The sequence below is a fragment of the Amphiura filiformis genome, chromosome 4 (genome assembly GCF_039555335.1).
Source record: "Amphiura filiformis chromosome 4, Afil_fr2py, whole genome shotgun sequence".
NCBI classification, from domain to species: Eukaryota; Metazoa; Echinodermata; class Ophiuroidea; order Amphilepidida; family Amphiuridae; genus Amphiura; species Amphiura filiformis.
In genome coordinates, this window is record NC_092631.1 from 34,922,692 (window position 1) to 34,939,583 (window position 16,892).

A 16,892-nucleotide genomic window follows, 5' to 3' on the forward strand; every position below is an offset into this window, starting at 1 on the left:
GAGACTGTCGGCCAATAGTGCTATATCGTCAGCAAAGTCGAGGTCTGTAATTGTTTGCGGGCCTATTGTGTCCCCTGTAGTACTCCAGCCTGAATTATGAAGTCGTCTGTGATTCCATCTGGTGTGGTAACATGAACAACCCCACCTAACACACTACGTTTTCACTACGTTCGCCGACGTTGGACTTAGGTTGTCATTTACGTTGTAAACACGAAAATCTGTGAACTCGTATTCGTGTAGTGACAACGTTATTTTCGACGTTGATTTTTGAACGTTGATATAACGTCATGACGTTGTTTCGACGTTGATGCAATGTTTGACCAGACCTGGTGACAACGTTTGAATAATACGTTCAGAAAACGTTACACAAATACGAATCTGAAAAATAGTTAGGATGTTGACACCATGGAATGTAAATTCTTCCATTCCATTAGCGTGCAACTCAAAACTTTGAATTTTATACGCTCTCCCTTTTTGGGATTGAGCATCATTGTTGCTGGATGGTAATATAATGTCATAATCACGTGGTTAAAACGTCGTTTAAAAGTCATGAACTGACCCAGGTACAACGTCATCTACGGACGTCGTTAGTACGCAAATTTATGACGTTGTTTCGACGTATAAAGCACGTTATTACAACGCAGTATAAATGTCATGAGTCTGACCCCGATACAACGTTATTTTCGGACGTTGATATAACTTCATAGTGACGTTGTTTCGACGTTACATTAACGTTCGTGAGTAACGTTTTACAACACGAATACGAGTTCACAGATTTACGTACTAACAATGTCCATATATTACGTTTATACGACTTTATATAAAAATTGTAAATTCATACGTAGTGGTATAATTTAAATTAGAAGAATTTTTTGACTTCAACACTACTTAAAATTTGATCGCTTACCGGGAGCGCTTTCACAGTACCAACTGCGTCCTCAGCCGGATGTTATGGCTCTGATGGTTTATGGCTTGTTGACAACCTTCGATGACGTCACACTATTAGAAGATGACGTCAAAGGTGTTGTCCTCGTCCCCCTGGTGTTCTTGGGTATGAGTAGGTTGTCCCAAACTGGATCTAAATCCAGTCCAGTGTCTCTGTTCTTAACTTCGCGGTAAGTCCAGAAAGTTTGCCCATCAATGACATTGTAGTTGCCACTGAAAGTGCATGTAAACAAATTGCAAACGATAAAGCGGCTGAATTACATGCTCGTGTTGTGAACATTGCAAAAAATGCTAAGCCCCCGGTAAGCAATATCAATAAGGCAGAACGATCGGCGGTTGAATCTTTAAAGAAAGACACAAGCATCCAAATCTTGCCAGCTGATAAGGGAAGAGCAACTGTTGTGATAGACAATTCAGTGTATGAAGAGAAAGCTTTAGCTCTACTGCAAGATGAAAGTGTCTATGAGACTCTGAAAAAGACCCCACTCAGAAATTTCAAAGCAGACTTATCAAGTTGTTGAAAGAACTCAAAGAAACAGGTGCGATAACTAGCAAGACATATTGGGACTTATATCCTACCGTAGCTGATGTTCCCAGATTTTATGGTCTCATAAAGATACATAAAGCCGAGGCACCGTTAAGACCCATCGTGTCAAGCATCGGTGCTGTGACCTATAATCTTGCGAGATTTGTTGCGGACATTATATCACCCTTGATAGGAAAAACGGAACATCACATCGTTAATTCTCAGGCCTTTGTTAACCAGATCAAAGACTTAAAAGTAGAGCCTGATGAGTCCATAGTGTCCTTTGACGTGTCGGCATTGTTCACTTCTATCCCGGTGAAAGAAGCTCTCGTCGTCGTTCGCAGTTTGTTGGAAAATGACGAAACCTGGAAAGTAGGGACAGCGGAAGATCTAGAGGTGGACGACATCATCAATCTCTTGAACTTTTACTTGAGCACGACATATTTTGTGTTCAGAGAGAAATACTACCAGCAGAAGGATGGATGCGCAATGGGCAGTCCTTGCAGTCCGCTGGTGGCCAACGCGTATATGGAGTATTTTGAAAAGCGAGCTTTGTCATCCGCTCCTCATCCACCACGCATGTGGGTTCGCTATGTCGACGACACATTCTGCGTTATAAAAACTTCGCACGTGGATGAATTTACAGATCACATAAATTCGCAAGATAATAACATTAAGTTCACCAGAGAGGAAGAGGAAGACGGGCAACTTCCTTTCCTAGACACTCTGATCGTACGGGCTAGCGATGGCAGTGTGAAGGTCAAGATCTTTAGAAAACCAACTCACACTGACCAGTATTTAAGTTTCGCTTCCCATCACCCACTGGAGCACAAATTAAGTGTGATCAAGACATTGCTTTATAGGAGTGAAATTGTTACGGATCCGGAGGATAGAGCTGAGGAAATTGAACACGTAAAAGGAGCGCTCCGAAACTGCGGTTTTCGCTACTGGACCTTTTTCAGAGCCCAGGAGAAGCGTGAAAAATCAGCTTCACAGGACGAACCGGATAGTGAAACTTCCAGGGGGTTCACAATAACTTTACCCTACTTGGAAGGAACTTCGGAGCAGCTTCGCCGAGCATTCAAAACAGCAGGTGTTCCCACAGCCTTTAAACCATACCGCACACTCCGGCAAACACTTGTGTCACCGAAAGATAAAGTAGACAAATTAAAACAGTCAGGGACCGTCTACGAAATCTCCTGTTCAGACTGTGATGCTATGTACATTGGTGAAACAGGTAGAAAGTTGGAAAAACGGCTATCTGAACATAAATCAAAGGCTGCCGGTTCCAAATCTGCTGTACATGAGCATATTTCCAGGAGCAAAAACACCCAGCAAATAGACTGGGACAACGTAAATGTGCTGGAAAAAGAACCCAAAGAATTTTCCAGAAGGGTCCTAGAAGCCATACACATCAGGAAAAAAGGACCCAGTTAAGAACAGAGACACTGGACTGGATTTAGATCCAGTTTGGGACAACCTACTCATACCCAAGAACACCAGGGGGACGAGGACAACACCTTTGACGTCATCTTCTAATAGTGTGACGTCATCGAAGGTTGTCAACAAGCCATAAACCATCAGAGCCATAACATCCGGCTGAGGACGCAGTTGGTACTGTGAAAGCGCTCCCGGTAAGCGATCAAATTTTAAGTAGTGTTGAAGTCAAAAAATTCTTCTAATTTTGACTTTATATAACTTTTAGACGACGTTGTAACAACGAACAATTATTGTTAGCTTGGACAGTGTTCGCATAGGTGTTTCCAATAACCGCCACAAGTTTCTCTGGTACTCCATATGCTCTTAGAATGTCTCGCATTTTACTTCTATAGATGGTGTCAAATGCCTTTTTAAAATCGATGAAGACCAGTGCTGCTTGCAGATTGTTGTTGTTAATCTCTTCAATAATTCTTCTCAAGGCCAGTATTTGTGACACTGTCGACCTTCCAGGGCGGAAGCCATTTTGGTTAATTCGTAGTACAGGATCCAGGAAGGGGCGAATTCTGTTGAGTAGTAGTCTTTGCCACTATGGAATGGATGATAAACAAATGCCTCTGTAATTCCTCCTCTCTCTGAGATCACCGCTTTTTGGAATTGGGATGAGATTGAAAATTGACCACTGCTCGGGTTTCCTACCAAGCAGTAATGCCTCATTACAGAAATAGAGTATGATGTCATCAAGGTGTCTACACAGGAATTACATACACCCCCCCTAAAGATTACTGTTTCGTTTGTATGGTAATCTCTAATCTTTTATTTTCTAACTTTGGGGTTCTATGTGAAATTTGTGTATAGCCGGTGCGGTGCCCACGTGTACTGAAGTCAAAATGATCGATATTATGTTCTGGTACTCTGTTATATCCAGAAGCACATAATTGTATGCATGGCGTAGGGAAGGTGGTGCACAGATAAAAGAATCTGTTCTATTTGCACAGACGCCTCCATTTTGACATGGGTTAGGGTTGCAATAATTGATATATGAAAATCAATTGATTGATCAACGTACAATTGATACAATAATTACATCATTGTGCGCATGTGTTCCTCCAATGTAGCTAGTACTACATTATTATGTACACAATTATATTCCATTTGCACAAGCATCTAGAAGCACAAGCCGTAACAGAATTAATCATTTGAATCTGAATCTGAATAATCATTTTTCAACCCGTTTTTATCTCAACATTTCAGTTTGGTTGAAATGACGCAGAAAAAGACTATGAAAAACTTAGCTTATTCTTACCGTCACCGTTGTTTGGGTTTCTATCCCCGACGCCTGGCCAACTGCTAACTTCGCTAATCAGAGCACATCCAATACAAAGCAGTACAGCATTACGCGTTTTGAAAACGTCCATCTATAAATTAATAGGAATAGAAAGAAAGTATTCACACAAACAAAGAAACTGTTCAAGGGCTAACGGGATAAAGTGGTAGCACCAGATTTTTTTCGGTAAAGGCAAGATATATCAAAGGGAATTCATGGGATAAGCATCTGAACATTTTATATTTGATTGTTTTATTGCCCAAATGATGGAATTGTCAGTGATCTTTCGTTGTTACTGGTTGAGCTCCCAAGTTTAGGGTGGGGTGTGGGAAACAAATTATGCACTGCATGATTTTGATGATTTAGTACTCTTACAAACGGAGTTTTTAAAATAATTTTTGTGGAAAATATTTCCATATAGTCATAACAACAGTTTGCTTGGCGCTAACATGCCAACAGTGTTCTGAAGGAATTAATGCTTCAGCTGTGTTCTAAATGCCAAACAATATTCACAAAATTTGGAATGGACCCTTAAAAAGTACACATAATATAAAATTGCAAAGAAATGGGCCTACACGCAAAATAATATACTCAAATCCTGTTAAATATATACTGATATTAATTTTTGTCAATTGATACTTTTGATAGCAAATGCGGTATCAAATTGGATCTATAACAAGGCTACACACAACCGTGTAAATCAAATTGTCATAACATGAGCAGGTTTTAAGTCTATTTGTGTTGTGTTTTTCCCGCGTTTATTACCACTTCATGTCCAAATTGCTATAAACAGAACGAAATTTTGCTGTAAGTTGGGACATGTGTAAACATTACAAATATTGTATTTGTATAATTGTATTACAGATATTGTATTGTAACATTACAAAAAATATTGTATTACAAATATTGTATTGAAATACTACAAAAAACGATACGTTAATACCGGATCGTTTTAAAAAACGATCCGGTATTAACGATCCGGTATTAAAACGATCATACATTACGGCTAAAATTGGTCGCGACTTGCCTTCAATACATTTGGAAAATTTTCTCTTTCCTTTCTTCTTGGCTCACTAATATGCCCTTACAATGATTTGCTGATTACAATTTGTTATCGATGAATTTAAAATATGACAAAAATGGTTGGAATTGATACAAAATTGAGCAAATGTATGAATAATCAGCCAAAAACATTCAAATGCTGAAGAAATTCGTGTTAGGCCATTGATTCATATATAACATACAGGTGTGTAGTATAAAGAATTCATTTCAACTCAAATTGCAATTATAGAACAAAGAAATCAGTTATCTTGTAGCACTTACCTTGCTAATAATACGCTATCACTTCTAAGTTGACAGGAATGCGAAAAGTTCCAATTTTCCGTTCAGCAGGCGAATACTTCAGAGGAGCTTCTTGGTAACGTGTTGTTTGCAACAGTAGAACTGAGAAAATGCGACGAGTCAGTTGCCAATAGCCATGCTATAAACCTCTGATGCCCTGATTGGTTTGCGGTGATATAGGCGTGCGAGTAGTTAGGGTTCTGAGTAATGTCAGAATCGGAATCCTTGTACTCGACATATCCGAAAAAGTGTCTTTGTGCATGATTATAGGTGCTCTGGTTCAAAACTTAAATTTTCAAAATGGTGGTGGCGGCCATTTTGGATTTTGGCCTCTAGCGAAAAATGCCGGGATTTTCGCGAGGGACATGGTGGCTATTTTTTTTCTAAATGGTCCATAGAAGTCGAATCAATCGTCAAACCTTACTAGCCAGTGAGTGGTCACCAAAGTGAACTTTTTCCCTAACTAGAGAGCTATTCAATGATGCATATTGTAAATGTCAGGTGTAGAACTGAGTTTAATGGTTGACAAAGTATTGTTGGTCGAGGCAGCCAAAAAGATAGATTTGCATTATCTAAATCTAAAATATTATTGAAAAATAACACCTTGATGTTTTGCAGCAGTTCATTCTCCAAATCATATACTTGATTTATGAGTTATGTACGTTTTACAAAGGTTGTGTTGTTTCAGTCCTCTTTACAACATAACTCAAAAGTATATCAGTGATACTTGAATTCTTCTACACGCTCTCTATGAAATGATCAATGCAATTGTTCAAATATAAATTCAAACTTGAGACATCTTTGTCCCTCTATGACAAAAACAATTAAAATATATAGCAAATACTGTTTCCTCTCTGTTACAAGTTTACATCAGTTATGATATTTGAATAAATAAATGGAAATTTTATAACAAGTATTCTTTTCTCACTATCGAACAGGTTAACATCAGCAATGTTAAAATAAATTGACGTTTTCTATAGCGGTTGTCATTAAAGCGGTTGTAAATAAATGTACATTTTCTACAGCGCTTCACGGTTGTCATTATTGACTGAAACGGCAGATCTATTGCAAAAACAAGTTTATCTCCATTCGAAGAGAATAGTTATTACATTACAAGTTGATACTCGTTGCAATTTTTTTAATGCGTATTTCTCCTGAAAAAAGAGAAATTGTGTTGGTAAAGTTCGGGCTCGTACGTATCCTTCACCCGTTCGAAACGAAATGGATTTTCAAGGCAGCGGGCTGATGACGTAAGTAAATGAAGCGGACACTATAGGAGAGAGTGGGGTAATCCCGAATATCTTTTCATTTAAGCCCATTATTACACATTAAAACAACGTAAGATAGAATAAACCATACCAATATCAAGAGTGGGATTACCCGCCGTTTCCCTATCATGCCTATGTTTACGATAACACAATGAGCCTAGAGCTCTTCTCATGTTTATTCATGCATAGATCATCTAGATGATCTATGATTCATATATAAATGCGCGATCTTCAATGGTCAACAAAGGTTAGCTACCAGCTCATTAAAATTGTTTATTTGCATAATGAATACATTATTGATCACTTTTTAGTCCAAATATTTCTCATGATATTGATATACATATGAATTGTAATATCACAATTTACTAATAATATTTTTTTAAGCAGTTGATTTTATCCATATGTTTAAAAACCATTAAATTTGTAATATTTAATTCGGAGTTTTTTCTGAGAGCAACAACAGTATCCGTCCTGTGCATTGAGAATGTTTACAGTCCTTTCTCTCAAAGCGGGCACATCTCATTGCATGACGTCAACTTTTTTCTAGGTCAAATCTGTCTCGTTCGAAGGAACTCACCGCTTAAGTTGGTTTTTGCGGAATGTCAATTTTAAACGTCTTATTTTCTCAAAAAAGGAGTCATTTTCATTGTCCTCATAATATTAGCTTGCCAATGATGTTCAATCGTGAGAAAAGAATACTTTTCATTCATTTATTTAAATATCATTACTGATGTATTTTATTTCTAGCAATAAGAGGAACAATTTGTGATATATTACAACATGATCGAACAAATAATATATTTTGGCCCTATTATGACCTTCGACCACTCGTGGGAAGCATAGGGGTACAGAGAAAATGGAACCAATTAATATATTGCTTATAATCACAAAATCTGGCCTTGTTAGACTCTGGAACTTATTTTTGTAACTTTTATAATTTGTTTTGAGATGAAAAAACTGAACTATAATCACTTTTTAGTTTTTGCCATTTTTGCCGGCAAAAACTGTTTTTGCCAAGTGGTTAAAACCGTGGTTAAAACCGCGGTTTTTTCCACCTGCGGCAAAAACCTGCGAACCCTGTTACTGATGTATTTTATTTCTAGCAATAAGAGGAACAATTTATGATATATTACAACATGATCGAACAAATAATATATTTTGGTCCTATTATGACCTTCGACCACTCGTGGGAAGCATAGGGGTTCAGAGAAAATGGAACCAATTCTAGTTTTATCATTGAAGTGTAAGGATGTCAAAAACATTGGTTCCAATAATGTAGGAAAACTTCAAATTCAACCCACTGGATGTTCAACTGAACCACGCACTACAAAAAAAGTGTTTAGCATTAGAACACCAGCTGCTCAAAATTTAACTTACTGTGATCAATTTCGTAAAGTGTTCAATAACAAAATGAACACTATATGTTTAATCGTTAGTGCCCATAAAATCAATAAGCACGTTTTGTTAAAATTTTGAACACTACATATTGAACAGGTGTTCAAACGTGAACATTCCTGTGAACATTTAGTGTATTCGTTTTGAACACTGTATGAACATCAAACGATTCCCGGCCAGCTAATTGGAGACATGTTTAATTGGTGACAGGCTTGATATAGCGGAGACAGGACCGTGTTGTTCACATGTGCTGAGATCATTTCAGTTTTTGCAACTAAGACCGAAAGGTTGCCAGCGTTGGAGCGTGGCGGATATGGCGAGGAAGTTTGTTCCAAAGAAAAGGTCCTGCTACAAAGAAGGCTTTATCACCAGTTATAGTGCTTGTATGCAGAACAATGAGAAGCCTGTTGTCCTGAGCAGAGCGTAATCCACTTCTACTGTATGGGAATGTAAGGCTGAATGAGTTCAGTGATGTAAGATGTTCATTGTTGAGTCCATGAAACATTTGTAGACAATAGTTAACAGCTTGAAATGGATGCGACCATGGAGCTATTAAGAATGGAGAGGCAATAGATTATGTAACGCATTGAAACCTTGTGCCGATTTGAAATCTGACAAGCTATTCATCGAAAGGTACCTTTTGTTTGGGACAAAGGGCTTCCACCATTAAATCGGTAAGCTGACCCGACAGTGTATTAACGCTTTACCTATCAGACTACTGTCAATAAGTGATCAAACGAAAGTCGCGTGAAAGCGCTTACTATAACGAAAAGTACCTTTTGTTGTCATACCACTCAAGGGTGTAATTGAGTAGCCGTAAGCTCAAAAGGCACACATTAGCCGCTGATGCAGTTCGTTGTCACCCCACTGACTGTAGGTGCTTCATTTAAATAAATTGAATGCGCTTGCTGAATGATTACATATCAAGGCTGCCATGTATGCATGTCTATTACTGTATAATGGTAATAGCTACGTATACATGTAACATATCTGATATAATAAGTATACCGGTATAGGCCTATATAAAAGTTGTTTCACAAATTGACATTTTATTTTATTTTAAGAAGGAGAATGTCATAAACAGTGGCGTACTGAAGGGGGCAGCTCTTTTGTGAGAGGTCTTGGGAGGGATGAGGGAGGAAGAGGTGGAGGAGTGGAAAGGAAGAATGAGAGGGGGCTGGAGGAAGAGAGAAAGAGGGACAAAAGTATGAGGGGATGGAGAAGGGAAGGGAGATAAGAAGAGGGAGTGATACTTTAGCAAGGAAAGAATAAGTACAGAGAAAGGAAAAGAAAGGAATGACAAATAAATGTAGGCCTTATAATAAATATTATAGAAACTAAACACAGCCCCCACACACACACACACACACATAGGTCTAACACTAACAGCACTATAGGCAGCCATTCGATGATGTCAATGCCTTTATGCGTTACGTATTTAAAACGCCCAGTCAGATGTATTTTACACCTGCAAGCACAAGTCACCCAATTTCGAAAATTGGACGTTGAATGTACACTCTCATGAATATTGATTGGCAACATTTTCCAATATGTCAGCGCTCAAATCGGACACAATAGAACAATAGACCATTCAGTGCGCTGGATGCGACTAGGTATTGGTAACCAGTGGAGTTCATGAAGGAGAGGTGTGGCAAGATCATATTTTTTTGCCTTGAATATGAGCTTGGCAGCACGGTTCTGTAGACGTTGAAGTCTGTTTGAGTCTTTCGATGTAATACCATAAAGCAGGGAGTTGGCATAATCAAGCCTCGATGTTATAATGGCTCGGACTGCATCTTGACAGGCAGCTTGGTCCAGAAACATTTGGATACGCGATAAGTTGCTTAGGTGGAAATTTATTGAACTGCATACAGATGAGACCTGCAATCTTAGAAAAAAAATGTTCGAACACTTTAAAGGCCTTATTGGAAATGGTCCCCCTGCTACCCCCATACAATGTTGGCATACCAAATATGCTCATCTTCACCATATCTTCTCCCAACATTGATTGGTGGGGAAAGGGGAGGGGACATGCTTAAGATGAACATTGAGAGAACTCTATTATAATTCTTAGTTTCCAGTGACTCATATAGCGTGCGCACTGCGCACTATACTAACACTAGTGGAAATTTAGGATGAGAATTCTTTCAAAACGATGAGAATTGGACAAAAGTATGAGAATTTAAAATTTTCTCATTTCTATAAAACTTTCTCATCCAAATGAATGAGAAATACTAATTAACCTGTCAACAACGTGTCACAAATGGTTGTTTGACACTGAAATTAATGTGAGCTTCATTTTCTAATACAAAATTATTATGATTACTTTATTTTGATGCAAAAGACATACATTACGTTATTTGTATCCAAATAGGTGTGTATAAAATGTAAGTAAGCCATAACCAGTATCGTGAGACATAAGAGAGCTTGCGAAATGGCGTTACTTTAACTTTAACTTTAACGTCTGATTATGTATTCAAAACCACCGTGGTTTTGAATACATAATCCTCTATAATCCTCTAGACGTTAAAGTTAAAGTTAAAGTAACGCCATTTCGCAAGCTCTCTATTGTTAATTTATCGCACAGATTTCATAATGAATTATAATTTTTTTTTAAATCGATAAACCTGCCGGCGTAGGTGTTATCTGAAATTTCAAAAGGGGATAAATGAAAAAAAAACGTCGCCAATGAGATTCGAACTCTAGACCTCCTAATCACAATCCCAGTACCGAATCCACTATAGTGCAGGAGAACCGCAGTTAGTCGTGTTAATTTATTTATAATATGTATAACAAGAATGACGCAATAACGGTCTACCAACATGATATAACTTGAAAGGTAATATATATTTATTTTATATAAATGGTAGACCGTGGCAATTTGCCTTAAATGGAGGAATAATAACCTATAAACATATCGCACACGAAAAAGTGTGTAAAGTGACGGTGTATATTCAAAATATATTTTAGATAAAATGCCGTATACGATCAAAACATGAGTTTTAATGAATGAATGAATTCCGATCGAAGATCAATAGCACAATGTAGTAGCAATGAATACGCTAAAATCAAGAGTGAATGTAACCTTCTCCCAGTGGCATATCGTTAGATGCTTCGTTTCTTGCCCCAAAGATTTTGAGTTCGAATCCATGTAAAATATCTTTTTTTTTACTCTTTCATTTCTTTTCTTTCTGTTTTTTCTTTCTTTTTTCTTCCTTCCTTTCTTTCTTTGTTTCTTTCTTTGTTTCTTTATTTCTTTCTTTCTTTTTTTTTCTTTCGGTCTTTCTTTCTTTCTATCCTTCTTTTTTCTTCATATTGACAATTTACATTTCGTCTGTATATAGGCATCATGATACTCTATGTACTGCTGGCTATCTTAGGCCTAATAAACTGCATATGCATATTTCGCACCCTCGGTTCAATAAAGCCGTTCATATGAAGTTCCCAATAGGATATTTTATTTGTATAATTTACAACCTATTTAATTTTTGAATCCCCTCCTCCCCCGCCCCCACCAATCAATGTTGGGGCAAACATAGAGCACAAAAACAATGCGGCGTTTGTTATACAACATTGAATAAGGGGAGCGGGGAGAGTCATCAAACTATGGAAGAATCCCAGCAAATTATACTTGATTGTAGTTATATATAGCACGCAAGGACGACGGTTGAAACTTAAATCCCTCATTTAAAACAATGTGACAGGTGGTTGACACATTAATTAACATTTCTCATTCATTTGGATGAGAACATTTTAAATTCTCATACTTTTGTCCAATTCTCATCGCTTTGAAAGGATTCTCATTTTACATTTTCTACTAGTGTAAGATGAACATGGGAATTACAGTGGGTGTTCGAACACATTTTTTCCGGGATTGTGGTTTGACATTGATAACGTTTTGTCAAACACAACACCAAGGTTCTTTATTGTTGAAGATGGAACAATAATGTCAGATCCAATGTTCAGCCTCACCTCTGATATAGAGTGTTCAAATCGTGGGCTGGATATGAAGAAGAACTCAGTTTTTGTTTCATTTAATTGAAGCATGTTGTGGTCCATCCAAAGTTTGATATCCATGATGCATTTAGTGAGAGTGCACAGTGTATTGTCCAGTTCAGATTTATTGTGGGGACTGAATGAAATGTACAGTTGTATGTCGTCGGCATAGAAGTAGTATTTTACATCCTTATGACCGCTGATTATGTTGGCAATGGGATGAGTGTAGAACGAGAATGATTGTGGGCCGATTACTGAGCCTTGTGGCAGGCCGAAGTTCAAAGTTTGCGAATCAGATAATACACCGGCAACCTTCACTCTGTTTGTGCGATTACTCTTAGGTATGACTTAAACCAGTCACAAACATTACCACAAATACCAAAAACACTAGTCAACCTGTTTAACAGAACGTCATGATCAATGGTGTCAAAAACGGGGTCAAAAACTGCCGACAGGTCGAGCAACACCAGGAAGACAGCCTGTTGATTGTCAATAGAGCTCATGATGTCGCTCTTGACTCTCAGCAAGGCTGTCTCCGTGCTATGGCCCGGCCTGTAGGCGGACTGATTACATTTGGGCAAAGGTTATTGTTACAAACATGATTATTTACACTACACAAAGCAGATTTTTCAATAAGTTTAGATAGAAAGGCTGTATTTGAGATCGGTCGAAAGTTCTTAAGTTTGTTACAATCCATGCCAAAGATGTATTCACAATGGAAACCAACACAGGCAACATGATGTTAATGTTCTCTTTGACAAGTCAAGTAGGCATTGGGTCTAACCCGCATGTTTTATTGGGTGATTTCCCAACAAGTTCGGCAACCTCATCCTCACTGAGAAGTGAGAATTGAACCAGATCAGGAGGCTTGACATTGGCACCATTGGTCCTATGGTTAGTTTCCTTAGTGCTTCTCTTTGAAGAAGTTACTGTGAAGAAGTTACTGAAGTGATTGCTTAGCAGTTCCATAGAGTCACATGAGGGCAAAGATGTGACAGAACGATTCAGCAATGTATTCAGTGTCTTAAAAACAGACTTAGTGTCTGCCGATTTCAGTTTGGCAACGTAATACTATGATTTTTCATGACGAATCAGTTTTGATAACTGATGGGTTTGATCTAGATAATTTTGAGGCTTTTTGATGGTCTTCATAGCTCTGCGACGGTTGCGTCTTGCAAGGAGAACATCTTAGTTTGGTATACCACTGAGGGTTACTCTTAAACACATGCGAACGAGTGTTCGTGGGGCAATGATTATCAAGAACATTCTTGACAGCCTGATCATAGAAATCAACTTGGGTATTACTATACCACTATCGAAAGGAAATTATTGAAAATCTTCACACAAATCAGCCTTAAAGGCAGCATTATCCATTTTTTTATAATTACGAGTACAAGAAGTAACTTTTTATGGCATGGTTTGACACGATTAATGGAACATTTAATGACATGATGTTTAGACGGTTTTCTTGTGTACAAGATGTCAAGCACTTCAAAATCTAAAAGAAGAGAATCATCAGGGCGGGAAATTACGAGATCAATAATGTGATCACCATGTGTAGACTGATCGACATGCTAAGTAAGGCCAGCATCCGATAAAGAATCCAAAATTTTGGCAACTTCGGGTTTATTTGGTGTATCCAAGTGTAAATTGAAATCATCAACAACTAAGAGTTTGCCAGAAAGCAGGGTGATTTCATCCAAGAATTCATCAAATTCAGAAAGAAAACTTGATGTCTTCAACCCATTCTTTTTGGAGGGATGAGGCCTATACACAACAAATAGGCGAAATTAGTTTGAGGAATCAAAAATGCAAGCGAGCTCAAAAGTCGTGGGTTTGAATATCAACTTTGGTCAAAGATAATTTGAGAGGGCTCTTATAGATAACAGCAATGCCACCTCCATAATTCTGACTGGCTAATATTAAAACATTCATAGCCAGGAGGGGTACATTCACTGATAACCACAGAATCATCACTTCTTGCCCACGATTCACAAATACACATTATGTCAATGTCCTTATCAAGGATATAGTCACAGAGGGTATCAGTCTTATTTCTCATAGCGGTTGCATTCCAGATATATATGTTAAGTTTACTGTAAGTTTCACGAGCTATGGGTTTAAGGTTGTCTGGATTAACCAGAATTAACCAGCACAGGGGTTATATGAACTGTTATGGGTTGAAGCGAGTCATTTCGAGCTGAATGTTCAAGAAGTATGTTACAGTTAGACGGTACACGTCGTATATGAGATCCACCACGTCTGCTTCTGTGATGTAGGATACCCAGTTCCTTAGCAGTGTTGTAAGTCTCTTTGGAAATCCATTTACTAGATTTATGGGCAAGTGCTAGCAGTTTACTTTTACTGTAGTGCAAAACAGTAGGATGTGCTGGTTGGCTTGAAGGTTGTGAAACAAGTGGAACAAGTCCATTCATGGTGAGTTCTTGAGTGGTGTATGATAACTCTTGAGTAGCACTAATAGGCTCTTGAGTTATTGACTGGTCAAACCTAAATTGCAATGAAGTATATGAACAGTGGCATAGGTATACCAAAATCCTAATTGGCTCTTGAGTTATTGAATGACCAAACTCCAATTGCAATGGAGTATATGTACAGTGACATAATGAAAATCCAGATGTGTAGAAAAATCATCATGAAATTTCAGTATATTGAACCTCCATCCAGAGAAAAAGTCTGAAAAGAATAGAAGAATTCTATGACCAGTGACAAAGACACAGATGAACCGGGAGAACCACAAGAAGAGATATCCAAATGTCACGAATTGGAAGGTTGCATGCCGTAAACCAAATGAAGAGAGGAAAGTCTCCTGATGGACCCGACAATGTGCTCATCGACACAATTAAGGAAGGAGGGGACATCATGACCAAAGAATCAGCAAAGCCGTATACAACATGTATGCGAAAGGGAAGAGTGCCAACACAGTGGAAAGAAGCCACTATGATTATTCTGCACAAGAAGTGGGACAAGCGAGACGTAAAGAATTATAGACCCATCATTCTCCTCTCAAACTTGTACAAGCCGTACACAAGGATACTAACAAACCAACTAGAAAACATACTAGTAATCAACTTTAATAAGGAACAGGCAGGAAAGGTTTTTCAACCATGGACCACGGTTGTTTGATGGGATCATTTATTAGTTTTTCAAACAAAACATCATGTACAACCAAATTTTAGGCTTAAACAGCTAAATGTGATATCATGCTAATGTATACAGATGCTTTTGAGTCATTCTCAAATTTAATTTTCCCTCTTTTACAAAATTATTCACTTTTATAGCATTTTTTATAGCTTTTTCGGATATAAAATGTATCTGTTAATGACAAAATTGGTGGCGCTATTTAGTTACTGGAAATTACTCTTTAAAGCTTTTAATACAAACAACTCCTTTTATTGTTTGATAAAATATGTTTATAAAATTTCCTTGTTGCTTGTTTTACCTATTCCAGCTATTTTAATGGTAGTATTAATCACCTACCCCTTGCAAATATAGAAATATGATTTAGGATAAATAGCGCCATCTATAGTTTGCATTTAGTTAAAAATGAAGCCAATTCTATATACATCAAACAACCGTGGGACTACATCCACACCATCAACCAACAAAAGGAGAAATGACAGGAGTACAACATCCCACTATGTATAGTTTTTATAGACTACATGAAAGCATTTGATTCTGTTGAAACCAGCTCAGTACTAAACGCACTTAAAGACCAAGGAATCAGCAACTCATACCTGAAGATCTTCAAAGACATCTACTCAGATTGCTACAACACAGTCAAAATGCACAAAGACAGTGACAAAATCATGATGAAAAAGGGAATGCGCCAGGGAGACACCATTTCACCAAAACTCTTTACAGCCACCCTAGAAGGGATTTTCACTTGGCCGGAGACAAAAAGGAATTAACATAAACGGAGAATATATGAGTCACTTACGGTTTGCAGATGACATTGTCACTATAATGTCAAGCAACCTCAATGAACTTGAAACAATGCTGCAAGAGTTGGACGAGGCAATACTGTCCAAACGTTCATACCCCATCCCTTAACATCGCCATAGAGGTTATCCACGTTACTCATGTGTGACTTCTAACAAAAGGCGCTGGTTCCCGTAGTATTCCTCATTCAAACCAATTCAATGCACGACCTCGGAGTTACTTGTATGACTTTGGCGGGCTATTTTGAAATAGTCATGCTTGCACATGCATGTACTTCTTTTGAAAATCCTAAACAAGGTATAGCAGTCGCTGATAGGATATGCAGCTTATAGAACACGGATAAGCTCTATTATTTACCCTGAAATGACTACATGATCAGTCTTCTATTTTGCAGGTGCAGGTTATCTTTCCATTACAATCCCAATATTCTGATATTCTTAAACGACGTATAACGTGGTCTCTGAACGTAATATTAAAAGGTTGCACAAAAACAAAATTTCACCAGGTTCGCCGTCGTTTTTATTTATAATTCCCGTCGATCATGCCACTGTTTTTCCATATTAAAATAATTAAATTTGAAAATACAAATCAACATCATGCAACTATAGAAGTGCTGTGATACTGATTTCTATTTGGCAACATTTTTCTTCACTCGTGACATGTCCCTTGTTAAAAGCATACATTTTGTGCGCTATTG

General features: G+C 37.8%; 1 protein-coding gene across 1 annotated transcript; it reads left to right on the forward strand.

Moving 5' to 3' along the window:
- Positions 1–405: 405 nt before the first annotated feature.
- LOC140150158 (uncharacterized) lies at positions 406–2,908 on the forward strand. Its single transcript, XM_072172162.1, has 2 exons — positions 406–412; positions 1,530–2,908. Exons 1-2 carry the CDS (start codon positions 406–408, stop codon positions 2,906–2,908), a joined length of 1,386 nt encoding a protein of 461 aa, XP_072028263.1.
- Positions 2,909–16,892: the final 13,984 nt, after the last annotated feature.